The 25,084-nt window shown below is 54.4% G+C and overlaps 1 protein-coding gene across 5 annotated transcripts in view; it reads left to right on the top strand.

The window, feature by feature from the left end:
- The window catches only part of EPS15L1 (epidermal growth factor receptor pathway substrate 15 like 1), a 90,937-nt gene that overhangs the window by 60,627 nt on the left and 5,226 nt on the right, over window positions 1-25,084 (top strand). For 2 of the 5 annotated variants that reach the window (XM_075548536.1, XM_075548550.1), the window contains exons 20-23: window positions 11,612-11,672; window positions 12,266-12,348; window positions 16,436-16,568; window positions 18,180-18,233. In XM_075548536.1, coding sequence (XP_075404651.1) covers window positions 11,612-11,672; window positions 12,266-12,348; window positions 16,436-16,568; window positions 18,180-18,233 — 331 coding nt within the window. The remainder of the gene's footprint in view (window positions 1-11,611; window positions 11,673-12,265; window positions 12,349-16,435; window positions 16,569-18,179; window positions 18,234-25,084) is intronic. The other 3 variants (XM_075548543.1, XM_075548563.1, XM_075548556.1) reach the window with 2 other exon arrangements.

The following is a 25,084-nucleotide window of genomic DNA, read 5'->3' as shown; positions in this document are numbered from 1 at the left end:
GGTCTTTCTTCGTCTGTCAGGCCCTCCCTCCACCTGTCTCGGTGCTGGTGACTCGCCCGCACTTCCGCGCCCTGCCTGCCCCGATCAGAGCAGAAGGCCCTGCTCCAAACAGAACCACCGTAGCTGTCCCTCTCCGCTGCGGAGGGCGCCCAGTGGACACCATCAAGCGTGAGGACGACACACGCACTGCGTCTCTGAAGTCAGCTTAGTTGCAAGCTTATCAGATCCCTCCTGTGGGCTCTTTATTTTATTTTCCTTTTTGATGATTTCCTGTTTCGCGAGGATCAGCAACAACCTAACGTTCCTAAAACGGCGCAGCACTAAGCAAGGCAAATGCAAGCACACAAGCCGTTCTGTAACTCCACGTAGCTTCCAGGACAATGGTCAGAGATCTTGGAATGACCCTAGATGTCGCTTGGGTCAGACTGAGCACCCTCGGCCCACCCCTGGGAAGAGCAACGTTTGCATACGAACTACAAAGAACTTCCAAAAGGTTGTGTCAGGATGGACTGGAAAGATGGCTGAAACCTCCCACACCCTCTCTGAAGCCCCTTGTATTGTCTGAGGCCTCCCCCCGCCCCGAGTTTGCTCACCTGCCGCCTTCCAGCCGGGTCCGACCCATAGTGCCGCTGCTCCGAGTGGAGCTGCTCCGGGGCCCCGAGACTCCCAACTCTCCTCCGGGTTTCAGACTGCTGACCCTGGGGTTAGCAGGCCAACACATAGCCACTGCCCCACCAGGGCTCGCTCTTGTGTGGACACAACCAGCTCCAACCAAGCACTGGTCAGTTTTCGAATCGCTGGCTGGCCGGCCATTTTACCTGGAGGTCACACTCTGCCCTGACCAGAGAGAAACTGCACATGCAGTTTCCCCGGACATTTCTACATCTGCAGACACAGCCAACTGAGCCTCAGACACATGCAAGAACTGCTTCCTCCCTCAGAGGCGGTCTTGCCTGTGCCTGGAGCTACCAAGTCCCGGCCAGCAGAAAGCTCGGTCAGAAAGGCCCAGAACGAGCTTGTTGACAGCGACAAGAGAACGGAGTAGACATGGACAAACCCGCAAAAGCACTCTATGCAAAAACACAGAGCTGGAGATCCCAGAGGTCATGTGAGGAATCCATGGAGCAGTGAGCTCAGAACTGAAGCCCAGTCTGGAGTCGTTGGGAGTAGCTGGAGGCAGTGCACTTTTGATACCCACTTGTGGCACCAAAACATGTCGCGGCGTCCGCTTCGAGTTCGAGCAGCAGGGGAGACCAGATTCGTGGAGTGGAAATGGCCGCTCCGCTGCGGGTGCACCGCGAGGAAGACGCAACCTTGTACCCTCGGAGAAGGAAGGAATGCACAGCGACCACGTCGCCCCTTCCAGAAAGACAGACGTCTAAGGCGGGCTCTTGGAAAGTGGAGATGCTGCAGGGTAGGTGGAGAAGCTGCGTGGGAGTCACATGATGGTCTACGAGGAACTGCCCTTCAGTGTATCATAGGCTGCTCACAGGGCGGCGGCAGGACAGGTTTTTCGGGAAACCTATTGACATGACTTTCTCAGGCATGCCTGTTTTGGGGGAGGTCAGTTGTACAGATTTTTAGAATCTTTTTATTTTGCATCAAGTGAAGGTTCTGTAAACCTTAAAATCATCATTTTTTAATTCAACAATCGCTGCACGTTTTGTTTCATCTCCTTCAGTGCCATCCTTCCATAGGCTGTCATTTGTCCCACTTCCGCCCTGCCTCTCCTGTCGCCATTCTCCCTCCTTTCCGAGCCCTCTGAGCTTTGCCGTGCATCGCTTATTTAACTGCACACTGAGCCCTAGGGATTGTTGGCGCGCTCTATTGATAATGTGGTGCTTCAAGCCCCTCTGTATAAGCCAATACATCCCCATTGAGGAAGGAGCCTCTGGCGAGAGATCGAGATGGCCTGCCCCTGCCTTCAGAGACAACTTGGCTCCTTTGGGATAACGTAGGGTCGCTGTGACTTAGAATCAGCTTGACAGAAGTAGGGGTGGGTAAGGCCAACATCAAAGTTAGAGGAACTGCTGTTAGGAAAGGCTCGGACACTCACTGGAAACAACAAGACAAAACAAAACAAACCCACCCTATTGCCACCGAGTCGAATCCAGCACATAGTGAACCGTCCCAGTGGGTCTCCGAGACTGTCAGTCTTTATGGGAGCAGAACGCCTCATCCTTCTTCCAGGGGGTGCTGCTGTGTTTGAACTGCAGACCTTGTGGCTAACAGCCCAACACAAAACCCATTGCGCCACCAGAAAAGCAGCATTTAAAATCCACGTAGATTCTAGACTCACCTCAAGATTTCACACTGGCTAAAACCTAGCCATCGAAGTGCTCTCAGACATGGGTTTACTTGGTTGTTCTCTTCCAAATTCCTTAGCACCTGGGCCCAAACCTCTGATGTTATAACTGCCTTGCTAATGTAGTGGAGGAGCCCCGGTGGCAGAGGAGCTAACACACTGGGCAGCTCACCGAAAGGTCAGCAGTTTGAAACCACCAACTGCTCCACAGGAGAAAGGTGAGGCTTTCTACTCCCATGAAGAGTTACAGTGGCCAGTCCAACTCTGCCCTATGGGGTCACATCAGAGTCCACTCTGTTGCTGCAATTTTGGTTTTTGCTGTTGCAAATGTGTCTGTGTATTTATTTATTTTGTGTATTTCCTTCTAAGCACTGAGCTAAGCATCCAGCTGGTTCAAATTTGTCCAGGGGTGCCGTGCAAGAAAACCTGGCAGTCTGTCTCCCTAAAACTTCTAGACTAGAAAACTCAACAGGGCAGTTCTGCTCTGTCACATGGGGCAGCAGCACCTGCTGCTGTCATTCACCCTGCAAACTGGTCTCCCGTCTTCACGGGCATTCAGCGTGAAGTCCTTTCCAGGTTTCCTGTGCTTGCTTTGCTGCCCCCTGGGGGATTTAAAGTGCGTGGGTTCACTAATAGATACCTGGCTGCTTTCTCCCCTTGCTACATTACTGCTTCTGTTCGAATTCTGTTGTTTTCAGAGAGCAAACTGCGCTTTCCCTCCTTTTAAATGTATGGAGACTAGTTGAATGGTCCAGCAGATGGCCTGTGCTGGTGGACATGCTGTGGACACTCAAAATAAAGGTGCCTTTGATGTTGTCCTGTGCATTGGTCTCCTAATCCCCCTTAGGCCAAACTGATCCATCCTGTGGTCTGCTATGGGTCATCACGTCATCCATGCTGATCTGTGTTGTAGTTGTTGCTGTCATTAATTAGGATACGTGTACAGATAACACGTGTTTGCCATGTCAGCATTTTCACACGTGCGCTTCAGGGACAGGAACCTCCATTCATCATGTTCATCTCTTCTCTGTTCCCAAGTTTTTTCATGGAAAAGGAAATCTTGCCAATTCCCGAGGATGGCGTGTTAAACTCCTCTGGATCCCCGTGTAAGGCATCGGGTCAAACTTGGCTTCACTGGTTTTGCGGTTCTGTTTGTTGCACACACACTGACAATTGTGTGTCCACCTGGCCAGATGGCCCTTTCCTTATTACAAAGGTCCCCTTTTAGCGCTGGTTTGTGCGGAGTCCCATGTGGTCACGTATTAAAATAGCCACTTTGTTCGTCTCAGGAATGCTGTGCTGGCGAGGGCCTGACTCAGAAGGACCCTGGACAGCAGAGTGAAGCCCTGCCTGGGCACCGTCCTTGTGTCTGTTGGGCCCATGTGCCAAGCCAGTCCACTGAGGGTCTTCCTGTTATTTTTTTTGCTGAGCCTTTACTTTACCCAGTCCTTCTGCCAGGGACCTGTCCCTTCTGATGTCATGTCATCAGTGTGTGAGACTAAGTCTCTCAGTATCCTTTCTACTACTTAGTGCTCTGGTTGTACCTATGCCAAGACAGTGTGTTCACTGTAATTCACGTCCATCAGTTCCTCTTCTGTCTTCCTTATTCATTGACCAGCATTTGCATACATAAGGAGCAATTGAAAATGCCGTAGCTTAGGTCAGACACATCTTTGCTTTTTCACATGTTAAAAGAGATATGTGCAACAAAATGCAATGTGCCATTTGCTCTCTCTCTCTCTCTCTCTCTCTCTCTCTCTCTCTCTCTCTCTCTCTCTCAACCTGTTCATTATGAATTGAGTGAAGACTAGTGGTGGAGCTCCCCTTACAGGCCTGTCTCTTGTTTGGTTGAAAGCTGAGCCGTGAGGACGAGCCCTCTTCTTGAACTGCAGGGTGACTAAAGGCTGTAGTCTTGGGTGTCTCACAGTCTATCCCACCAGGAAGCTTGGTCTGCTTTATGATTCTGGGTTGTTGTTGTTTCAAATCATTTTATGAGGGGCTCATACAACTCTTACCACAATCCATACATACATCAGTTGTGCAAAGCACATTCATTGCCCTCGTCATTCTGAAAACATTTGCTCCCCACTTAAGCCCCTGGCATCAGCTCCTCATTTTTCCCCTCCCTCCCTGCTCCCCCCTCCTCATGAACCCTTGATAATTTATAAATGATTATTTTGTCAAATCTTACACTGCCTGACGTCTCCCTTCACCCACTTTTCTGTTGTCCATCCCCTAGGGAGGAGGTTATATGTAGATCCTTGTAATCAGTTCCCCATTTTTAGCCCACCTTCTCTCCACCTTCCCAGTATCGCCACTCACACCCCTGGTCCTGAAGGGATCATCAGTCCTGGATTCCCTGTGTTTCCAGTTCCTATCTGTAGCAGTGTACATCCTCTGATTTAGTCAGATTTGTAAGGTAGAATGGGGATCATGATAGTGGAGGAAAAGGAAGCATTTAGGAACTAGAGGAAAGTTGTATGTTTCATGGTTGCTACACTGCATCCTGACTGGCTTGTCTCCTCCCCGAGACCCTTCTGTAAGGGGATGTCCAGTTGCCTACAGATGGGCTTTGAGTCTCTACTCCGCACTCCCCCTCATTCACAATGATATGATTTTTTGTTTTTTGATGCCTGATACCGCATCCCTTCGACACCCCGTGGTCACGTGAGCTGGTGTGCTTCTTTCCTGTGGGATTTGTTGCTTCTGAGCTAGATGGCCGCTTGTTTACCTTCAAATCTTTAAGACCCCAGGCACCATCAGCTTTCTTCACCATATTTGCTTATGCACCTGTTTGTCTTCAGCCATTGTGTCGGGGAGGTGAGCATCATGGAATGCCAGTTTAATAGAACAAAGTGTTCTTGCATTGAGGGAGTTCTTGAGTGGAGGCCCATTGTCCATCTGCTACCTTAATACTGTATCTCTACATATATGCACATAGATCTGTTTCCACATCCTCATATATAAATATATATACATATGCGCATGCCTGTATTTGGACCTCTATAAATGCCCATTTGCCTCCTAGCTCTTTCCTCTATTTCCTTTGACTTTCCTCTTCATATTCAGCCCCACTGTCATGCTCAGCCTTCATTAGGGTTTCAGTCATTCCTCTCGGTTATACTACCAGGCCTCCCACACCCTCCTCACCACCAATTTGGATCACTTGTTGTTCCCTTGTCCCTGGTTTGTTAACACCACTTCCTTTCTCCCCACCTCCCCCTCTCCCATGTCCCCGCAGAACCGTTAGTCCTGTTGTTTTTTCCTGCAGATTGTTCATTCAACCTATCTCATTTAGATAGACTGGGAATTCTCACTTTTTAAGGATATTTTTTGGTTTCCTTTTTTTGTCAAACATCATGAAAACATGTTTCTTATCTGTGCAGGCTCACAACTGTGCCTGGACTTTGAGGGCAATGTTTCTATTTAACCTTTGAAGCGACTTTAATTAGGTAGAAGTAATCTATGCAGATATTCAAAATCATTTCCTGGAGGAGCTCAGGTAAAGTCCCTATGAACACCCTCCTGGCCAAGAGGAGGTACAAGCTGAGAATGCTCATTGGTTCCAGTAGAATTTATATAAAACAGGGATGATGGAATTATTCCACAGTAATGAAGGATGTGTACAAGGGTTATAAGAGGATTGTGTGGAGAGAAGAGAAACAAATTACCTGCTTTTCTCCCTCTTCAAGAGGAAAAATCAGAGACAGAGAAATGAATGTAACTATTAAAATATTATTATTATTATTTAAGTGAGAGGCCTCATATTTCCTTCTTTTTCTTCAGTGTTGTTTTGGTTCTCTGGGGTCTCTTCTGTGTCCATATAAAGTTGATGGCTAATTTTCCCTCTCTTTAAAGAACGCTGCTGCACTCTGGACTGGGGTTGCATTGTACCTGCATTGCTTTGGGTGCTCTTGACATTTCCTGTCCGTGAGCACGGCATATTCTTCTCTTCATGAAAGGCGCGCTTGGTTTCTGTAGGAGTGGTTCGTGGTCGGTCTTTTGTTTTCCTAAGGGAGCCCAGGTGGTTTAGTGGATACGTGCCGGGCTGCGATCCCCATGGTGGGCAGTTTGAAACCGCCAGCAGCTCTGTGGGAGAAAGACTGGGCTTTCTACTCCTGTAAACAATTGCAGTCTCGGAACCCCACCGTGGGGTCGCCCTGAGGTAGCATTGACTCAGTGGCAGTGAGTTTGGAATCAGTCAATCTGGAGATTTTTGGTTTGTTTGTATGGTTAGATTTATTGCTCATTATTTCATCTTTTGAGTGGCTCTTATAAATGGTGAAGCATTCCTGACTTCTTTTTCAGAGTTCTCTTTGTCATGAGGTTAGCAATTTGAAACCACCAGCCAGCTCTGTAGGAGACAGACAAGGCTTTCTACTCCTGTAAAGAATTATAGTTTTAAAAAAAAAAAAGTTATAGTCCCAGAAATTCACAGGCATCAGAATTGACTTGATGGCATTGAGTTGTTCGTTTGTTTTTTTTCCATTAGTGTAAAGAAATCTTATTCTTTTATATTGATTTTGCAACTTGCTGCTTTGCTGAATCTTTCAAGTGGTTCCAGTAGTTTTCTTATTGGGATTTTGTATTTATAAGATCATATTATCTGCACAAACAAACTCACTGCCATTGAGTTGATGCCCGGGTAAACTGCCCCTGTGAGTTTCCAAGACTGTAAGTGCTAACAGGAGTGGGAAGCCCCATCTGTCTCCAGAGGCGGCTGGTGGGTTTGAACGGCTGGCCTTGTGGATCACAGTCCATGATGCCACCGTGGCACCTTTGGTTTCGTGAATGTGCCCGTCATGCTGAGGAATTCCCCTCTTTGTCAAGAATGAGCTTTGGATTTGGTCAAATACCTTTTCTGCCTCTGTGGATATGATCATGTGATTCTTTTATGTGATGGATGAAGCTGATTGTTTTTTCTCATGTTGAACTATTCTTATGAATCATAATTTTATTTTTTACAAATGTTTCTGGATTCTATTGATAATTTTCGCATCTATGTTCATGAGGGCGATTGCTCTCTAATTGTCTTTTTCAGTAATATTCTTGCTAGACTTTGCTATTGGGATTATGCTCACTTCATCCTTGTCTATACTCTAGTGTTGGCGTCAGCTCTTCACTCTCTGTTGTTAGAATTCATCCATGAAACTTGTTGTTTTTAATGACCCTATCTATCTATCTATCTATCTATCTATCTATCTATCTATCCATCCATCCATCCATCCATCCATCCATCCTGGACTCTTGTTGTTGAGTTGTTTTTAATGACCTTATTTATCTTCTATCTGTCTGTCCATCCATCCATCCATCCATCCATCCATTTATAATCATTTTATTGGGGGCTCATATGGCGCTTATAACAATCCATGCATCCATCCCTTGGGTCAAGTGCATTTGTACGTTTGTACATCATTCATTTGTATATTTGTACATTCATTTGTACATTTGTACAGCATCATTCTCCAAACATTTTCTTTCTACTTGAGCCCTTGGTATCAGTTCCTCATTTTTCCCCCTCCCTCACAGAGCAAAACAAAACAACAAAAGAAAACTAAACAAACAACAAAAACCAACGACAAAAAAAAAAAAGAGAAGCTTATTAGTAGCCGCAGGTCTGTTGGTTTTAGGAGCGTGTTCTGGTCGAGTCTGATGGGATGCCTGCTCTGGCCCCAAAGCCTGATTTTTTGGTTACTTCCCAGGGACTTCATTGCTTTGCTGCCCTTGCTGCTCTGTTGCACACCCTGTGTGTCTCCCCAGTGTGTGGGGTCAGAGGGTGCATGATTCCTGCACTGGGCCTCCAGCATTGTCCCTCAGAGCCATGTGGGTCAGTGAGGGACGTCGTGTCTCATGGTGGGCTGGCCCTATGGTCCTCTCTGTGCATTGGCTGCTCTGAGCGGGAATATCGTCCTCGGGCCTTGGTGACAATCCTTAGTAGTGTTGTTATTTATTTAATTTCCTGACTGTTGCTTCTGTGGATGTTGCTTGTGGGTCCAAGTACAGTGACATCCTGGAAGGCTTCAGTATGGTCATGTTTGTCACATGCAGCTGCGAGGATGCCTGCTTTCCCTGAGTCTTAGTTTGGAGATCCATCCTTCGGGTCGCTGTCTGCTGTGCACGGCCCTGATGGCATGGGGAACACCGCTGGCACAGCTCCTGGCTTCACAGCTACCTGCAGAGCTCCATCGTGTGACAGCTGCCGTGTGATTAGAGTTGTTTGCATCGTGTATCTTTGTTCACCTGTTTACTTTTAATCTACTGTGGTATTTGTGCTTGAAATGCATCTTTTGTAGATAGCATATGTACAGTAGGGGATTGCTTTTTTATCGAGTGTAGAAATCTTAGCTGTTTAAATGTCATGTTCAGTTCACTGAAGTTCAGTGTAATTTCTGATATATTGACTTAAGTCTATTTTATCTCCACTGCTACCTTTTTGGGTTTTTCTTTTATTTCATCCTCCATTCCCTTTTATTGCCTTCTTTTGGATTATTGGAGCATTTTACGGAGTTACAGTTTATTGTATCTTGGTTTTTAGAGAATGTTCTAAGCATCTATCATTGAATTGACCCCTGGCTCATGGCAAACCCCATGTGTTTCCAAGTAGAACTTCACTCTGTGGAATTTCCAATGGCTGGTGTCTCTTAATGGAGTCATACCTCTTAACTCTTCAATTAGCAACTAAGCCATTACGTTAACTGTTTACACCACTCAAGACTCGAGAGAATGCTCCAGGTATACCATATCCATTCTTACCTTTTCTTAATGTTGTATCACTTCACGTGAACTGTGGACACTGCAGCCATGCGTATCTCGCCCCTCCCCCAAGTCATATGCATTATGTATTAGCTGTCATATGTGTTACCTCTCCCTTTGGGCAGTGTTCCTCTGTTCGCTTTGATCCACTGTGCGGCTTTTAATGAAATGAGAAAGCAGTCTGTCTTCATCCTTGTCCTTTCAGGGTGATGCGCTTTCCCCGACATCATCATTGTGTTCCAACGGTGGGGGGGGGGGGGCGCTCCCCTTGTGCTGAGTGCATGCCTCCATTCCAGTGGGATGCCTGTGCTGGGCGTACATTTCTCTCTCCAGCACTTGTAGCGGTGTGTCTCGCTGCCTAGGAGGAGAAGCCATGGTCTTTGTAGGCTTGTCTGCCTACGTCTACGTTCTCTGTTCCCTAGTGCTCTCACGATGTTCCGTGTGGCTGAGTGCTCAGTAGTTTGTGAAGTGTCTGGGGGTGGTTTTCATCCAAATTGTGCTGTTTGGCATTCGCTGCTCTTCTTGCACGTATACACGGATGTCTTTCCACCAAACTCGATGAGCTTTCAGCCATTCTCTCTGCAAGTATTTGTTCCTGCCCTACTCTCTCCACCCCCTTTCTCTGGGATTGCGACCATGCACGTGTTGGTCCTATGCCGCCTCAGCTCTGTCTCTCTCCTTTTCCTCATGTGGTGGTTACGTCATCTGTTGTCAATTTGAGACTTGCGAGTGAAGGGGTGGAGTTTAGCCTGTCAATCAGGTCGCAGCTTGATGACCTCATTTGGAGGCGATAAGGAGATAAATAGTTTGCTGGAGGTGAGACACATGCTCAGTCCCTGCGAGACCTTCCTGTTGAGAAGACAAATGGAGCTGTGTAATGGAGCCAGAGCCTGGAGCTGAAGGAGCCACATAGAGACCACTGCCTGCACTGAGATGCTTCCACTGCCACTGGATCCACAAGACTTTCCACCCGCTGGCCTGTCATCGTCTTGCATTCGGCATCATTGCATGTGCTGCGTGAGTCTGAAGAGGGATTCACAGACATATGGGCTAATATTGGACTAATGGACTTGATCTGGACTGGGCTGGGATGTTTTCTTAATCTACAATTACTCTTTACAGAAAACTCTTATACACATATGAGGGTGTCTATGAATTTGTTTCTCTAGTCAACCCAGACTAGCACACCTATTTACTTTCTTCTCGCCTTTTTCTTCAAACTGGTCAGCTTCTGCTGGTCACGCTTCAGATTCACTTACTCTTTCCTCTTTTTGTCTCCGTTCTGCTGCTTAGTTAGCCCAGTCAAGTTTTTATTCTAAATGCTACACTTTTCAATTCTCAAATTTCCATGTGCTGGTTTCGTATCGTTTCAGTTCCTCTACTGTGTACACCACCAATCTTTGCTTTCGCTGTGAGTGTCATTTCCTTGTTTTCAGTCTCGGGGTCATTTTGAGATGGGCTCTACAGAGGACCTTCCCTTGATGTTGACGGTTTGTGCTGTCAGTTGATCTAACTCACAGCGCCCCTATACCACAGAGTAGGGCTGCCTCTGGGGTCTGCAGCTCACTAGACCTTTTTTCCCGTGAAAACCACCAGTGGGTGTGAACCACTAACCTGTAGGCTAACAACCAAGCACTTGACCCTTTTAACTAGGGCTCCATTTTCCTTGATAACCAAACCCAACCCACGGTCACCCAGTCAACTCCAACTCCTAGTGGCTCTGTTGGACAGAGTCAGCTGCCCCATAGGTTTCCGAGGCTGTCAATCTGCTGCAGACTCGGACTGCGCATTTTCCTCCTTGGGAGCAGCTGGAAGAGTGAACTGCCATCCTTTGCTTCCCAGTCAAGCTCTCATGGAGCCACCAGAGTGGCTCTGCACCTGCACGAGGGCCGCACTTTTCTGGTTCGTTTTTTGCTGCATCATGTGGAAACAGATGTGCGTTCAGACTGACGTGCCGCTCGGGCCATTGCCTTAGTGAGGCTTGCCCCGCAACCCCTGGCCCTGCAGGGCCACACACTTAGATCTCAGCCGCAGGCCGCTGCCTGGGTTCCTGTGCAGTTGTGGCTCAGGCTTCCACCAAAGGTTTAGGCTGGGATGGAGTGTAGGGTTCTCATCGCCCTCTCTGGTCTCAGGCCGGGAGGATGGGGTGGGGGCGGTCCTGCTGGGGCTGGAGCTTTAGTTGGAGCCCAGTGGTGTTGCTGCAGCTGCTGTCTGTCCCCAGATGGGAGCCGGCCCTGGTAGGAAGCCCTCCTTGGGCTGCTCCCTTCTGTCCGGTCCCGATCCTCCTGTAGCGGTTCTCTGCTCTGGTTCACTTCCCTGCCTCCGAGCTCTGCTGTTTGGTCCAGAGTATGAGGTCTGGCCTTGGGTGCCAGAGAGTCGACCTGGGAGGAGCTCACATGCCGCCCTGAGAGCACAATTCCCAGGCCTCATGAGACAGGCTCTCCCCTCCTCATCCGGACCCAGGCAGGCGTGCGTGAGTGTGTGCGTATGTGGTTGAATGCATGGTGGGGCCAACAAGCCGCTTTTCATTCTCTGCTCTCTCCTCTCACTCAGCTCGACCCCTTTGAGTCCAGCGATCCTTTCTCAGCCTCCAGTGTCTCCTCAAAAGGAACAGGTGAGATGGATGTTTGTTTTCCTCCCTGAATCCCCTCTGGGTGGCTTTGGAGTCCGCTCCGCGTGAGCTCTGTCCTCCCAGGCCCTCGCCCGAAGCAGGCATCCCAGCCGCTGCTTGCCCCCCTCCCTCCCTTCTTCCCCACCTCCCTCCCTCCTGAGAGCCTCTCAGGAATTCAGTAATAGTCTTCCTATATGCTTCCTCCTGTCTCTAAGTGGCTGTTGTGTGTCTTTGGGGTACTTTTCTGGGAAGAATCCCAAGCCCTGTTGAGGGTGCTGGTTTGTGTGGTGGGTGCTCATCTCATGTGGGTTCACCCCCTGCCTTTCGGAAGCTGCCTGGCCCGGTGGCACCCTGTGCCCTGGGTCCCTGCCCTCCTGCTTCTCATAGAGCTGGCCATCCTGCAGTCAGTGGACCATGGCGGGACGGAGCAGGGGCTGTGTTGACGGTGTCCTGGTTGAGGGTGGGACGCCTCTAGCACAGCAGTGTGACCATTCTCAGCTGCCCGAGTCTGGCTGGCTGGTGCTAGGAGGTGTCCCCGCCCGGAAGGCGTGTCCTGGGGAAGACTTGTAACATGACTCTGTTGGTGCCGCTTTCAGATCCCTTCGGAACCCTAGACCCCTTCGGAAGCGGCTCCTTCACTAGTGCTGAGGGCTTTGCTGACTTCAGCCAGATGTCCAAGGTAAAGCCCCATGCACCCCGCGCCTGACGCTGTCCTCCTGCTCCTGGTCGCGGTATGGTATGTCCCGAAGCCACTGGTGCACCCCCAGCACCTACTGTGACTGAGCTAGAGGAACCTGCCTCTGCACCTCCGAGGGAAGGGGCCAGATCGGGATTCTGCCCTGTGAGGGGTGACTGAGTGACGCAGGCGCGAGGGGCTGGGGCACATACACCGACCTGGACAGTCTAGGTAGTGATACCAAGAGCATCCGGGGCCATGTGGGAGGTGGCTGAGAGGGGTGGGGGGAGCGTGGAGTGTGCTGTTTAGAAGGAGACCAACTACCGGACCGGATGTGACCAGACAACCCTGTCTGCATGGCCATAATCCATGGAACACTGCCTGAGGGCCCCCATATGTGCTTGCCTTACTTGGGGGGCAGGGGTGGGGCATGCATGTGATTCCCATAGCAGGAGCCCAGGATCAGTGAAGCAAATTCCAGAAGGAACTGTTAGGAAGTTGAGAATGGGGTCCTTGCGTATGGCTGGTTTCAGTGACGGTTGTGTGCTCCGTGATGAGAATGAAGGTGTGTCCTCTGGCTCCGTCCTCACCTCTCTGCCGGCCCCTGCCCTTTCTTGCACAGCCTGCAGGCAGGTGGGGGTGTCCAGGCACGGGTGGAGGACCTCTCTCTGTGGTCACCCGACTAGAGGGAGAGCTCCCCAACCCTGTCATGCCTTGCACCTCCGTTAGTGGCAGAGGGGGACGTTCCCAGGCGAGTGGGTGGAAGCTATGGCTGAAATCAGTCACCTATTTTGAGCTGCTGTGCGCCTGGGGCCACACCACCAGGTGGCAGCAGTCTCTTAGGAAGTGGCTCTGGCGTCCAGTGCTGTCAGGTTTCTGCCCCAACTGCCTACTCAGGAGCAGGTGCCCACGTGGCCAGAGCCAGTCAAGGGGGAGAGGCCAGCAAGGACCCCTGTTTCGAGAAGGGTTTGTACAGAATGGAGTATTTTGGGGTGGCGGTCTCTGTCCATGGAATCCAGGAGAGGTGCTTACCGACACCCCCCACACCCCCAGCTGCTGCTGCCTATGGCTACAGAGCCTCGTCCTTGCAGCAGGGCCCTGTCCACCACCACCTGAAGTCCAGTGCCCTCCTCTCGCTGCCCACTGCTTGCCCCTGCCGCCGGGACTCGTGTGCCTCCTGCATTGTATTGCTGTGTCCATGGTTGCTTTGGCCCCTGCCTTAGGACAGGCTGTGCTCGTTATCTGCAAGGCCAGCAGATCAAACCCACCAGCTGCTTTGTGGGAGAAGGGTGAGGCTGTCTGGTCCCATACGATTTACAGACTTGGATACCCTGTATCGATGGGTTCCCTGAGTCAGGATCAACTCGAGGGCCTCAGGTGTGATTTGGTTTCTGAAAAGGTCCTCGGTTCTGTCGGCCCTGTGCTCAGTTGGGCCTGGCCTGCCTGCCGTGTGTCTTATTTTTGCTTGTGGGTTCTCTGTTTTTCAAGAACAACATCGTGGGTATAAATAAAATGCTGAAGGAAGCGAAAGTAAGGTGGCAAGAAAGTGGCTTTTTTTGGTTGTTTTTTTTTAACCTAACCAGCTCTCCCCTCTGTGAGCGGGTGGAGAAGTTGGGGTGGGGAGGCAGTGCCTTAGAGTGGGTGGGGCGTGCTCAAGAAGCCTCTGCCTGCTGTTGGCAAGTGGTTCCAGTAGATGCCCCTGGAAAGTGTTGGCCTGCTCTCAGTCAGGGTCCCCTTCAGAAGAGCTCTTTCTAGGGAGCATCTAGCTTTAGATGAACACCCGCCCCCGCCCCGGGTGACACACCTGCGTAGTGGTGGTCGTGTTGGCGTTGCGTCTGGTTGCGTGTGTTTTCACCACAAAAGAAGAAAATGCCTTTTCCTCGGGCTGGTGGTGGTGGTGGTGTGTGTCCATGGGGTGGATGGTGGGCAGACACATTGTGGCCCGTCCGCACGGCCTCCTGACAGAACGGAGTCAGCAGAGGACCCTGCACAGTGTGCAGAGTAGAACCAGGACAGCTGCGATGGACTCTCCAGAACAGGAGACTGAGTGGGGGAGGAAGGAGGTTGGAGGGGGCTTTTGCTGGGGGGCCTGGAGCGAGCTGCTGCTGCTGGGGCGGAGACACTGAGCAAGGCCCATGAGGCGGTGACAGCACGTCAGCCTAGTCAGCACTGCTACTTGCTCATGAAACACACTTGGACCCGGCACATTTCTGTTGTCTTTCTTTTTGGCATAAGCATGAAAATCCCTCAAAGTATATTCCGGGGAAGCCTTTGAGGACGGAAAGAGGCGGGTCACCCGTGCCACTGCCCCCTAAAAATGTCTCAGGAACTCGGTGCTGTTGGTAGCTGCCTCTTTGAGATGACTTTTCTTTTTTTTTTTGAGATGACTTTTCTGTCTTTCTCTCTCTCTTTTTTAAAGCCACACCTTCATATTTAGGGCGGTTTGGAAAAAAACAAAAACAACTTCTGAGCCGTTAAATGCAACCTCCACCCTTTCTCTCTGATAGCTGCTTCTCCCCGTAGCTCTGCCTACGGTCCGTTTTCTGAAGCCGGCCTCGGCGCGGCACTTGCGCTGGGGTTACGGAAACCTTGCTCAGAATAGCATATCTCTTTTCAGCCGAAACCCATTAGGCAAGAACCAGGTCCCAAAGGAGACGTCTTGGGGAATCTGAAGGGTTGACGTGCAGGATTTGGGAACCACCAGGCTTCAGGGCCCACGCGCAGTGACACACTCCCCATGGCTGGGGAGCCAGGTGCACCTGGGCAGCCACGGGCCTGATGTCCCCCAGACAGGACCTCCTGGACTCTGCATTTGGGGTCACAGTGTGCTGGCAACTCTCCCCTACTATGAACTCTGGACGACACTGGAGCCTGCTGGTCAAGCCTCCTGCCCTGCCCACCTCCCAGGGCCCAGCATGGAGGGGCAGGGCCTTGGCCCCCTCTGCCACTTTGTGCTCCTCCATAGACCCACTGTTGCCTTTCCCTGGTTATGCCCATAGCGGGCCCATCACCCCTGGGGGTGGGCGGGAATGTTCTGGAAATGGCAGGAGCACCCTGGGCTCCCTCATCTCCCAGAGCCACTCGTTCAAGACCAAGCTCCCAAATCCCTACCCCGGCACTGCAGTGTCAGCAGGGCCTGGCACTTCCCAAGTGTATGGCGCCCAAGAGTCCCAGGTTGGCCAGTGTTTCGTAAAGGATGAGTTGCGAGCTGTGGCCCGGTGTCCCGCTTCTGTAACTGTAGGCAGGAACCGGCCAGGATCCCAGCAAACTCTGAGCAGGCAGATGTGGCAACTGAGCAGTGGTGTTTGAAGAAACTCAATTAAGGACCACTATCCACAGGCCTGAGGGTGGAGGAGCTGCGAGGTGGAGTGGGGTCTGCTCCCACCTCGCTTGCTTGACGCTGCCAAGCCCACTGCTCCTTGCCAGCTAGCCCAGCTGTGGGAGGTCTTGGGGCTCAGAAGATGTCTGGGGCTGAAACCCCTACCTACCTTATTGCCCCCTCACCTCCATCCCTTGTCTCTGCGTCATCCTTTGTCCACGTCCACACCCTGAATGCCCTGTGGCCAGACTCACCCTTGGGGTGGGTGGGTGGTTACTTAGCTGAAATAGTGCCTCTAGCCCTGCCTCTCTGTGCCTCAGTTTCCCTGTGGGTAGAATGAAGATGCTGACAGAACTTTCCCAAGGCACCAGCTGGAAGTGGAGGAGGGCTAGGAGGGGTGGTCCTGGGGCACAGAGCAGGTGTAAAGGAGCCCAGAGAGAGCAGCTGTCACCCTGAGCAGGGCACCTGGGACAGAGTGGCACATGCTAGACATCTGCCATGGGTCTGGGGGTGGCAGCACACACGCAAGGGCCCAGGGCGTGCCGTGCAGGGTCTGAGAATGCTTCCTGGAGCCCCGTCTCTAAAGCATAGTTGGGTGGTGGGGCACAGGGTCCTGCACGGAGACCTGGCATCTCAGCACCCTGTGCGGAATGGAACTTTGTGCGTCTGTGTGTCTGCGCCGATCCGCAGAGGTTGAGCGTGCTTGCGTGTGGGTGGGCAGGGCCTCCGTTGTCACGGCTGACCGTGCCTCTCTCGTGTCCTCTCTTTCAGCCCCCACCTTCTGACCCGTTCACCTCCCCCTTCGGAGGAGCAGGATTCTCAGAGGACCCCTTTAAAAGTAAACAGGACACCCCCGCTCTGCCTCCGAAGAAGCCCGCTCCTCCTCGGCCCCACCCACCCAGCGGTCAGTACGCGCGCTCCCCATCCCCCACCCGTTGCCGACCCCAGAGCGAGAGTGGACGCACTGGAGCTGAGAGCTGTGCACAGCGAGAGGGGCCCACGTCCACGCTGCACACCCTGACCTGCCCGGCCTGTTTTCGGGGACAGAGCAGTGGTGCGGTGTGGGCTGCAGGGAGGGCTCCCGTCAGGGCCGGCTATCCCCCCACTGTCTGGACACCCATGGTCCCCTCCACTGGCCCCTTCATGAGTCAGCAAGGCACTGAGGGGAGTGAGGACAGAGCGGGGTGGGGATTGGGGGTAACTCAGAGAATGTGGGGTACTGGCCCGCTGTACACCCCAACTACCCCTCGACATTCCCCAGAAAGTTCGAGGACCTCCTCTGGGCATGCGTTTTAGACAGATCCCCTGGCAGTGAGCGGAGGCAGCTGGTGTTTGAGTGTGGTAGATTCTAATGCAGGGGACTTCGGCTACCCAGACAGAGAGTCCCTTGGGGCCAAGCCGTGCTGTCCATCCCATCCTACGTTTTACCAGGGCACAGCCTGGCTGGTGTCCCGCTGTCCTCTTGTTTCTAGCCTGTCTCTCCGAACTGTCCCAGATGGTGGTGGCCACTTGCTCCCATAGAGCCGGTCCCCTGTGACTCCACTCCTCTGTGGCTGTGGGACTGGAAGCCCTTTTAGAAGGCTCCATGTGCACCCAGCCAGCTGGTGACAAGTAACGATTAACCCAAGGCTGGCTGGTCATCCCCATGGGGACCACACCTCAGCAGAGACTCTGTCAGTCACCCTTTGTGCAGAGCACTCAGGAGAAAGCACGGGCCACGCCCTTGGGGTATGTACCCCTCCCTTGCAGGGAGCAGGATCCCGCCAGCCACACATCAAAGGTGTTTACTGTGAAACCGGAGGAACAACGGCAGCAGAGGACTCCCTGCACCCAGACAGGGCTCCTGGATCCCCGAGGCCTCCCAAGGGCCCGCCCTAGCCCCTCACCCTGCCCAGCGACACCTGACTGCACACGCGTACGTTCACGCTTACGTGGCACACTGGCATTAATGTGTGTAGTGTGCGTAGACCTGTATGTGCTCATGAACGTGCACACGCACAAATGCACGCAATCACACGGCAAGCAGCCATGTGTGCAGGCTGCACACCTGTGTGCGTGCACACAGTCACATGCTTATGTGTATGCATGCCTTCCACATGTGTACTCCCAGGTGCATTCTTGTCCATGCCCCTGAGCACTGATGCACATGGCACACACAGGCACACATCTGCACATGCTTTCTCTCTTTAAGGAGAGGAGCCAACCACAGTTGCAGCCACAGGACAGGGCTGCTTCCCCGTTCCTTCCCCTCTTGGAAGCGCCCTCTTTCCCACCCCCTCACCTTTCCTCTCCTTGTCCCCCAGTGTCCCTTGCAGCACCCTCCCCCTGTGAGGAAGCCTGTTCAGCAGCACGACGTGGCCAGGTCTGGCCTGGAGGCTCTCTTGCCCTGGCTCCATGAGCTACAGCATCGAGCGTGCCTGGGCTAGGGCCTGTGCCTGTGCAGGGCTGTGGGTGGTGGCAGTGGCGGTCTACCCATGTGCTGGTCTTAGGGATCTCTTTTGGTCTCTGTTTCCAGAAGCAGCACCGGCGGCGGGACAGAGAAGCACCGCACTGTACTCAGTGTTGGGCGGTAGGTCCGGACCGAGGGCGGGTCCTGCGCCTGTGCGGCTGTCAGCTGCTCCCTGACCACTAACAGCTCCCAGTCTGCTGCCCTAACCTTGCTGCCGCCACTGGCAGGCCTTTGTGGGAATGCCGCCTGCTGGAGCTTTGGCTTCCAGGGGGCTGCGAGGAAGGTGTCTGCCTGCCTGTGTGTGCCTGCGTTCAGGCTCGCCCTGCTCTGCGAGGGGGGGCAGCCTGTACGCTGCGGTGTCCACATTTGTTTTGGAAGCGTTGGACCCGACTCGGCAGCCAGTCTGAGGCAGCCCAGAGTGTGCCCGCTCCTGCGCCGCCTTGGTGATTGTTGGTCTGTGGGAGCCACTGACTCTTTCCTCTCAGGAGGGTCTCCCTCGCCTCCTCTGGGCCTGCACTTGGCCAGGTGTGATGCCCTCACCCAGCAGGTGCCCCTCCAAGTCCAGAGTCAGGCGTTGTTCTGGGATCCTCATAGGGTTTTGTGGGCTTATTTCCTAAAGTTCATTGCCAGGCCTCTCTTCAGAGTTTGGAAACTGCCTGTAAGCGACCGCAGCAGGACACGCTGTCACTGCCACCAGTGTCCAGACCCCACACAGCGACTGCTCCTCCAGTGCCCCTCCAGGAGGCCCGCAGGCTGAGGGCCAGGCACGGGCTCAGCCCGTAGCAACTTGACCGGAGCTTTCGTTGCCATGTGGCCCTCGGTCCCACTGGCTACAAGTCCGAGTGCAGACATCGGCTACGGGACAGGCCCGTCTCGGCCTCTGTAACTCGAGCGCTCAGCCCCTTGCGATCTCTGCGTGGGGCTGTTCTCCCCACCCGAGCATCCTCCTAGCCAGGTCAGCTCCTTGTAGGTCTCCGGATCATTGGCCAACAGGGTTCAGGTCGGGCTGGGAGGTGGACGGGGCGACGCTGTATGTGCCCGGAGGGAGGAGTGGCCTTCCTCACTGTGTCCTCCAAGTGCGTGTTCTCAACGGTGCAGGACTGGGACCACGGCTGGCCGGGAGCCCCTCCTGCGCTTCGAGGATGCGGTGTTCCCCGAGCCAGGGTGGTTTTGCTTGGGCTTTTGATCTTGTAGGAGGTCTGTCTGACATGAGATAAACTGAGTTCTACTTGATGCGTGCTTGATACGTGCTCATGGTTGAAAGGGGGACCAGGTACATCCCGCATCTCTGCCCCGCAGGGAGCACCCCTGCCCTGCTGTGGTCCGCAGCCCCCGCTAGGCTTGTGCCTGTGTGGCGTGTTGGCACGCCGCCCTGACCCCAGCCCAGCGGCTGATGGGAACCGTGTGGGAGTGGCGTGTTGGTGTCGTTAGGCTGTGTGTGCCTGATGGGCCCTCTGGAAGGGGCGGTGGGAGGGGAGCTCAGCTGGAGAGTTGAGAGCCCCCAGGGGCACGTTGCAGAAAGGCCTGGTGGTCCACTTCCAAAATGCTGGTCGCAGAGACCCCTGCAGAGACCACTTCTCAGGAGTCGAGGTTGACCCAATGGCAGGGTTGGTTTTCAAGGTGTTGAGTAGCAAACAGGTGCACGGGGTGCAGGCAGGCATCTCAGCTCCTCCCCCAGGTACACCGCCGTGAGCTCTCTAACGGACAGCAGATTGTAATCAGTCAGCACCCCCTTGGAGAAGTTTCTAGGTAAAAGTTGTTGATTTGCAAAGAGAGAAACAGATTTTTTTCAAGCCCAGGAAACGGCTGTGTGGGTGTCAGTGATTGGGGTGAGCAGAGCGGGGCAGGAGCCCTGGGGTCCTGCTGGGCCCCACCCTCGCCACTTCCTGTGCGCGGCCTGCACCGTGGTTTCCGCAGCACTCGTGGCACCAGTTCCAGTGCCTTCACCGCTAACCAGCCCGTCACCTTTAACCTCTCCCCAATTTCATGATCCCTCCAGGACTCCCAGCGACCTTTTCACCTCCAAATGGAGCCGCCTGCCCTCGGGGCCTTTCTGCCCCATCCCGTTCTGTCCCTGTCAGAGGGCTGTCAGAGCCTAAGGACCTCACACCAACGGATTTCAGAGGCAGTAAAGGGAAACACAAGCACCCTCCGTGTGGAGACTCCACTCTGGGCAGCTCGGTGCCCGCCCACCCTCTTGGCAGATGATGCCACTGGTCACCACCCGGCGGTGGGTGACATGGCTACCCTGCCGATAGATAGCTGGCTAGCATGCACAGCTCCGGGCATCGTGGCCAGCCCCCACCTCCCTCGCAGCCCCGTGTGTGGCATGGCCTCACTGCTCGCTGGCATCCCCAGCTCTGAGGTGCGGTTAGCACCCTGCCCTGCAACTCACGACGATAATTCCGTTCCCACGGTGATCTCAGAGATAGCCGCTGGCTACATTGGCACGGGCTTCACCGGGAACAGCTGGGGGGCAGGGAGCCACATCCACAGTGGGCAATCCCCACACCCTGCTGGTATGAAGTGACCCCCAGCTCCTGGCATTTGGGAGAGCTGCCCTGGTACAGGACTGTCCCGCTCTTTGTGGGGTAAAGGAATGGAACAGAGGCGCCCTCCCCCTTTGGTCCTCACACTGGGTGCCTGTAGACACCCTGCTCCTCGAGGTTTATAAAAAACCACATTTGCCTGGCTCGGAGCGCACCCTCTTGCACCCAAAACTCGGGGGGTGGGGGGCGCCTTGGTCCCCTGTAACATGGTGCCCAGCAGGAGGTCTGAGCCAGAGGACTAGACTCGACAGGGACTAGGAGCAACGTGGGCTGGGGAGCCTAGATCCCCCATTTGAGCTGGTGGGAGCTGCCACCCTGCCTGGGATGGTATGTAGCTGTGGGTGGGTATCCCCTGTACAGCTGAGTGCAGAGGCTGCTCAGCAGGACTTAGGCTGCCCTCCAGCCAGAAGTCCCTGCCGTCCCAACAGGGGCAGGTGGTTCTGGTCGAAGGTGGAGACCGAGGCAGGTTGGGATCACCCTAAAGAGCAGGGAGCCCCACCCCACCCAAGGCACACGCCCAAGACTCCCGAGGGCGCTCTCCCCGCCACAGTCGATCGCCACCCTCGGTCTGTGTGCTCTCCCAGCAGCGCACAGCCCTCAGAACCTCCTGCTCCGCTGCGTGTGGGTGCGGGTCCTCCTGCTGCGGTCTGTGTGGCACGTGCCGGGGGAGGCGGGAGGCTGCACAGGCAGGCGCAGGGCTCCCCCGCCTGTCGTCAGTGATAGCAGCCCCACTCCCCCAGGCAGACAGGTGTGCACCCCAGCCCCTCAGGAGAGCCCTCCTGCTCCCACCCAGGCGAGAACCAGCAGGTTCACCTCCAGCAAGTGCCGGAGGGGCCGCCAGCGAAGGAAGGAGACCCATGTCTCCAGGGCGGCAGCGGGTGGACTTGTGATCTGTAAAGCCATTGTCAGTTGCAGGGGTCCACCCTGTGCTCTGCAGGGAGACTGATGTGGCCCATGCTGGGTGTCACTTCACTCTGCAGGAGCCGGTGGTGGCACCCTGGAAGATGGCAGGCTCTAATTCTCCAGATGCCACTGGCCTTTGGAGGATTGTAGGGAATGAGGCTACTTTAAACTCCCCAATTTCCTTCTCTCTCTTTCACTGGGGGGGGGGGGGTGGCTTTGTGGTTGTGTGGTCTCCACGACCCTCAGAGGCCCTGACCACACCCTTGCTGTGGGGCGCTGGGCTGTCGGCCGCGGATCATAAATATTTGTTCAGCTTTTCTCCGCTGCTCGAGCCCAACCCCATCCTGTTCCCTTTCAGGCATCAGGCCGTTTTCTGAAAATGCAGTAAATATTTTCAGTGGAAAATCTCAACACCACAATCGCGGGAGCCTCAGATGTTATCTGCAGGCCGAGCTGCCTGGCTCCACTCTGATCACTGGCTCCTCACATCGCCTCACCCTCCTGCAGGGACCCTGGGCCCCGGCTCAGCGTGGGGGCAAGGGTCCCCAGGAGACCAGGGACTGTGCAGACGTCGACTCTTGGCTCCTCTCTCCCAGCTCAGCTGTCCGGCTGTGCAGAGGGCCCAGGCTGCCACCCCAGAGTTCCTTGTAACTCTTGGCAGCCTGACCCTGTGGGAGCGTCCTGGCTGGGTGGGCAGGTGGCGGAGGTGGGGCAGCTGGCCCTTGGTCTTCCATGTTTTAGACTTGTTTGGTTTCTGTGTTTTTGCTGTCCTGGACAGAACAGAGTTTTCTAGGTAGAACAGGAGTCTGGGATGACTGTGTACACACATTAACATGCATGCAGCAAAGACATGCATGTGTACAGCACCCATGTGTGCACATAACAGAGACAGACACACGTGCACACACAGGCACACCCCACTTGCACTTGGGTATGTGTGCTGATTGATTTGTGGGCACCACCTTCTCCCCGTCGAGGTAAAGCTTTAAAAGCGAGAGCAGCACGCTGCTTACTCCCTGAGGGCTCATTCGGGCTGAACATTTGTGGACACGGGGGCGTATTTCACTCCATTGTTTTCCTGTGGCCACGTGGCTGCCACCCGGTGACTTCCAGGTGCGGCAGTTTCCTGAAAAGTGTCACGGGAAAGGCGGGATTTCTGGTGTGCTGTCCAGGAAAGTGGCAGCCGGGACCCCCGGGCCTGGGTGCCAGGGGCCTGCCCAGTGTGTAGAAGTCGGCCAGGCGGATTCAAGGCAGGCTCCAGGGTGGGGCCGGCCCGAGCTCTCCCTACTCACAGCAGGCGCTGTGGTGAACCCCTGGGCTCATATTGTTTTTGCTAAAGACGGTCCTGGGTGTGGTTTCGGTGCACCGCTTGGGTAACTGTCGAAACTGCTGTGGTTACAAAATAAGACCCATTTAAAGCCTTTTTTTCTTTCTTGAATTGCTGTCCCCTGCCAACGAACCCCTCTCCCTGTGCCCTCTGAGATGGTTTGGGGGGGTTCAGGTTGCTACCATTGACCTGCCGGCACATACTGGCAGAGGGGACTCCTCACACTGTCTCTCTGCACCCCGGGCCATCCAGGCGGGCCCACCTCAGACCTAGACCTGGGAATGAGGCTACTGAGCTCCAAGTCAGGCCGCATCTTGGTTTCTTTAGCTAGAGAGTTTTTTGTTCGTTTATCTGTAATGTCATTTTGTTCTATTCTCTGAAACAAGCCTTCCTAAAATCCTCTCCAACCTCCTGGTGCCGAGGTGGCAGATACATCAGGGTCGGGCGCTGAGTGGCGCACGGCCGAGGGCTGGAAGAGGGGCAGTTCAGACTGCCCACAGAGGCCTGGTGTCAGCCAGTCTGGGAAGCTGGCCTGCGCCCATGGGGTCTCCATGGTTCAGAAGGGACCTGCCTGATGGGCCCTCTGCGACCTTGCAGATTAGCTGCCCTCAGAAAATCGGCAAAGCAATTCAGGCATTAGCAGAAGTGGTTACATAAAAGCAGGAACTAGACCGAGGGTGTTTTAAAGGCACAGCCTCTAAAAATAAAGCGCGAGATGGGGACGCCCGGCCCGCTGCAGCGGGGCCTCGGCAGCACCCCAGCGCCCGTCTTTGCCTTCTCTCTGAGTGCCCCAGTGGTGCGCAGGCCACCCGCACCGGCACTCGCAAAGCAGGCCACCGAGAGAGACCGTTGTTCTGTTGTTTTTTTCTACGAAAACCAGGCCCCAGGCGTTGCCTTGCCCGGTTTCGTAGGAACACAGTCATGATTTCTGAACAACAGCGGTTTTGGCAAACAGTGAAGCAGGGCCCGCTGCGAAGGTGCCCGCTCACCTCCCCGAGCACAGAGGTCTGTAGACTCCCTTGCGGGGTTGGGGTAGGGGGTGTCCCTTGACTCGAGGGAAGGCTGGTAGTTCAAGCCCACCCAGAGGCACTTCAGGAGCTGGACCTGCCGATCACCTTCTGAGGACACCCCCACCCCCAGGAGCATCCTCCTGTGAGTCCCACAACGGGGCCTCCTGTGCAGCAGGAGGTGGGGGCTGGAGCAGCCATGCCCTGTGCTTGCCTGGGTGGCACACACTTCACACCTGGCTGCTCACTGAGACCCACCTGAGGACCGAGTAAGAAAGGCCTGGCTGCCTCCAGCCACCCAGAGAGCACATATGCTCTCCCTCCACGTGGGTGTGTCCAGATGCACACAGCTGCCCCTCCACCCTGCAAGCACTGCCCACAGACATGGCCCGGCTCCTGTGCAAGTCCCTGTGGCGCCCAGGCAACTCTTGGCCTCCACCAGACTGTGCAGTGGCCCAGAGAGAGTCCCCTGAACCCCCCAGCAGATCTCTGAGTGCTCCGTATAGGCCTCCTGGCCAGCTGGAAATGCCAACCTATGGGTTCTCAGCCGAATGCTTGGCCATCTGCACCACCTCAGACCAGTGAATGCTGCTCCTTGCCAACAGGAGTGGCCATGCCCCCTCTTCCTAGAGTCATGTCCCCCCAGGATCTGACTATAAGGCCCTGTGGACACTGGCTCGGGCCAAGTGGCTATGCAGGGCCAGTGTGCCCCAAGCTGACATCACCCCGAGGGGGCAGTGAGCCCCTTCGTGAGGCGAGCAGCAGGTGCTGGGAGAGTGTGGCCAGGCGCTGTGTGGTGTGGGCAGGACGCCCCGCGGGGAGCAGGTGTGGCTGTGCCTCAGCGCAGTGCAGCCTGGGCAGTGTGGGGCACTGTGCAGTGGCTCCAGACTTGGGAGGCTGCTGGGCCAGAGGGCCCCTCAAACGAGGTGTGTGGGGGGCAGGGACCTCCGATAACTGGCCCCTCTTCAGTGGCGTCTGCAAGGAGCCTCACTCTGACCTGGCCCTTCTTGCCTGCCTGGACCGCAGCCTTCTGGTCCACTTCGGGAGCTCGCAGGGTGTTCTGCGACCCTGTGTGATGGTGAATGCCATGCACCCTAAAATGCTGCTCGCAAGCATGTGGTCCCTTGCAGGCACCTCCGAGGTTTTGCCCTGGCACTGGGGGAAGGGCGCTTTTCTGTGTGGTCC

This window comes from Tenrec ecaudatus, chromosome 1, assembly GCF_050624435.1.
Source record: "Tenrec ecaudatus isolate mTenEca1 chromosome 1, mTenEca1.hap1, whole genome shotgun sequence".
Lineage (NCBI taxonomy): Eukaryota > Metazoa > Chordata > Mammalia > Afrosoricida > Tenrecidae > Tenrec > Tenrec ecaudatus.
The sequence above is the reverse complement of the archived record's forward strand: the minus strand, read 5'-3'. Positions and strand labels throughout refer to the sequence as shown.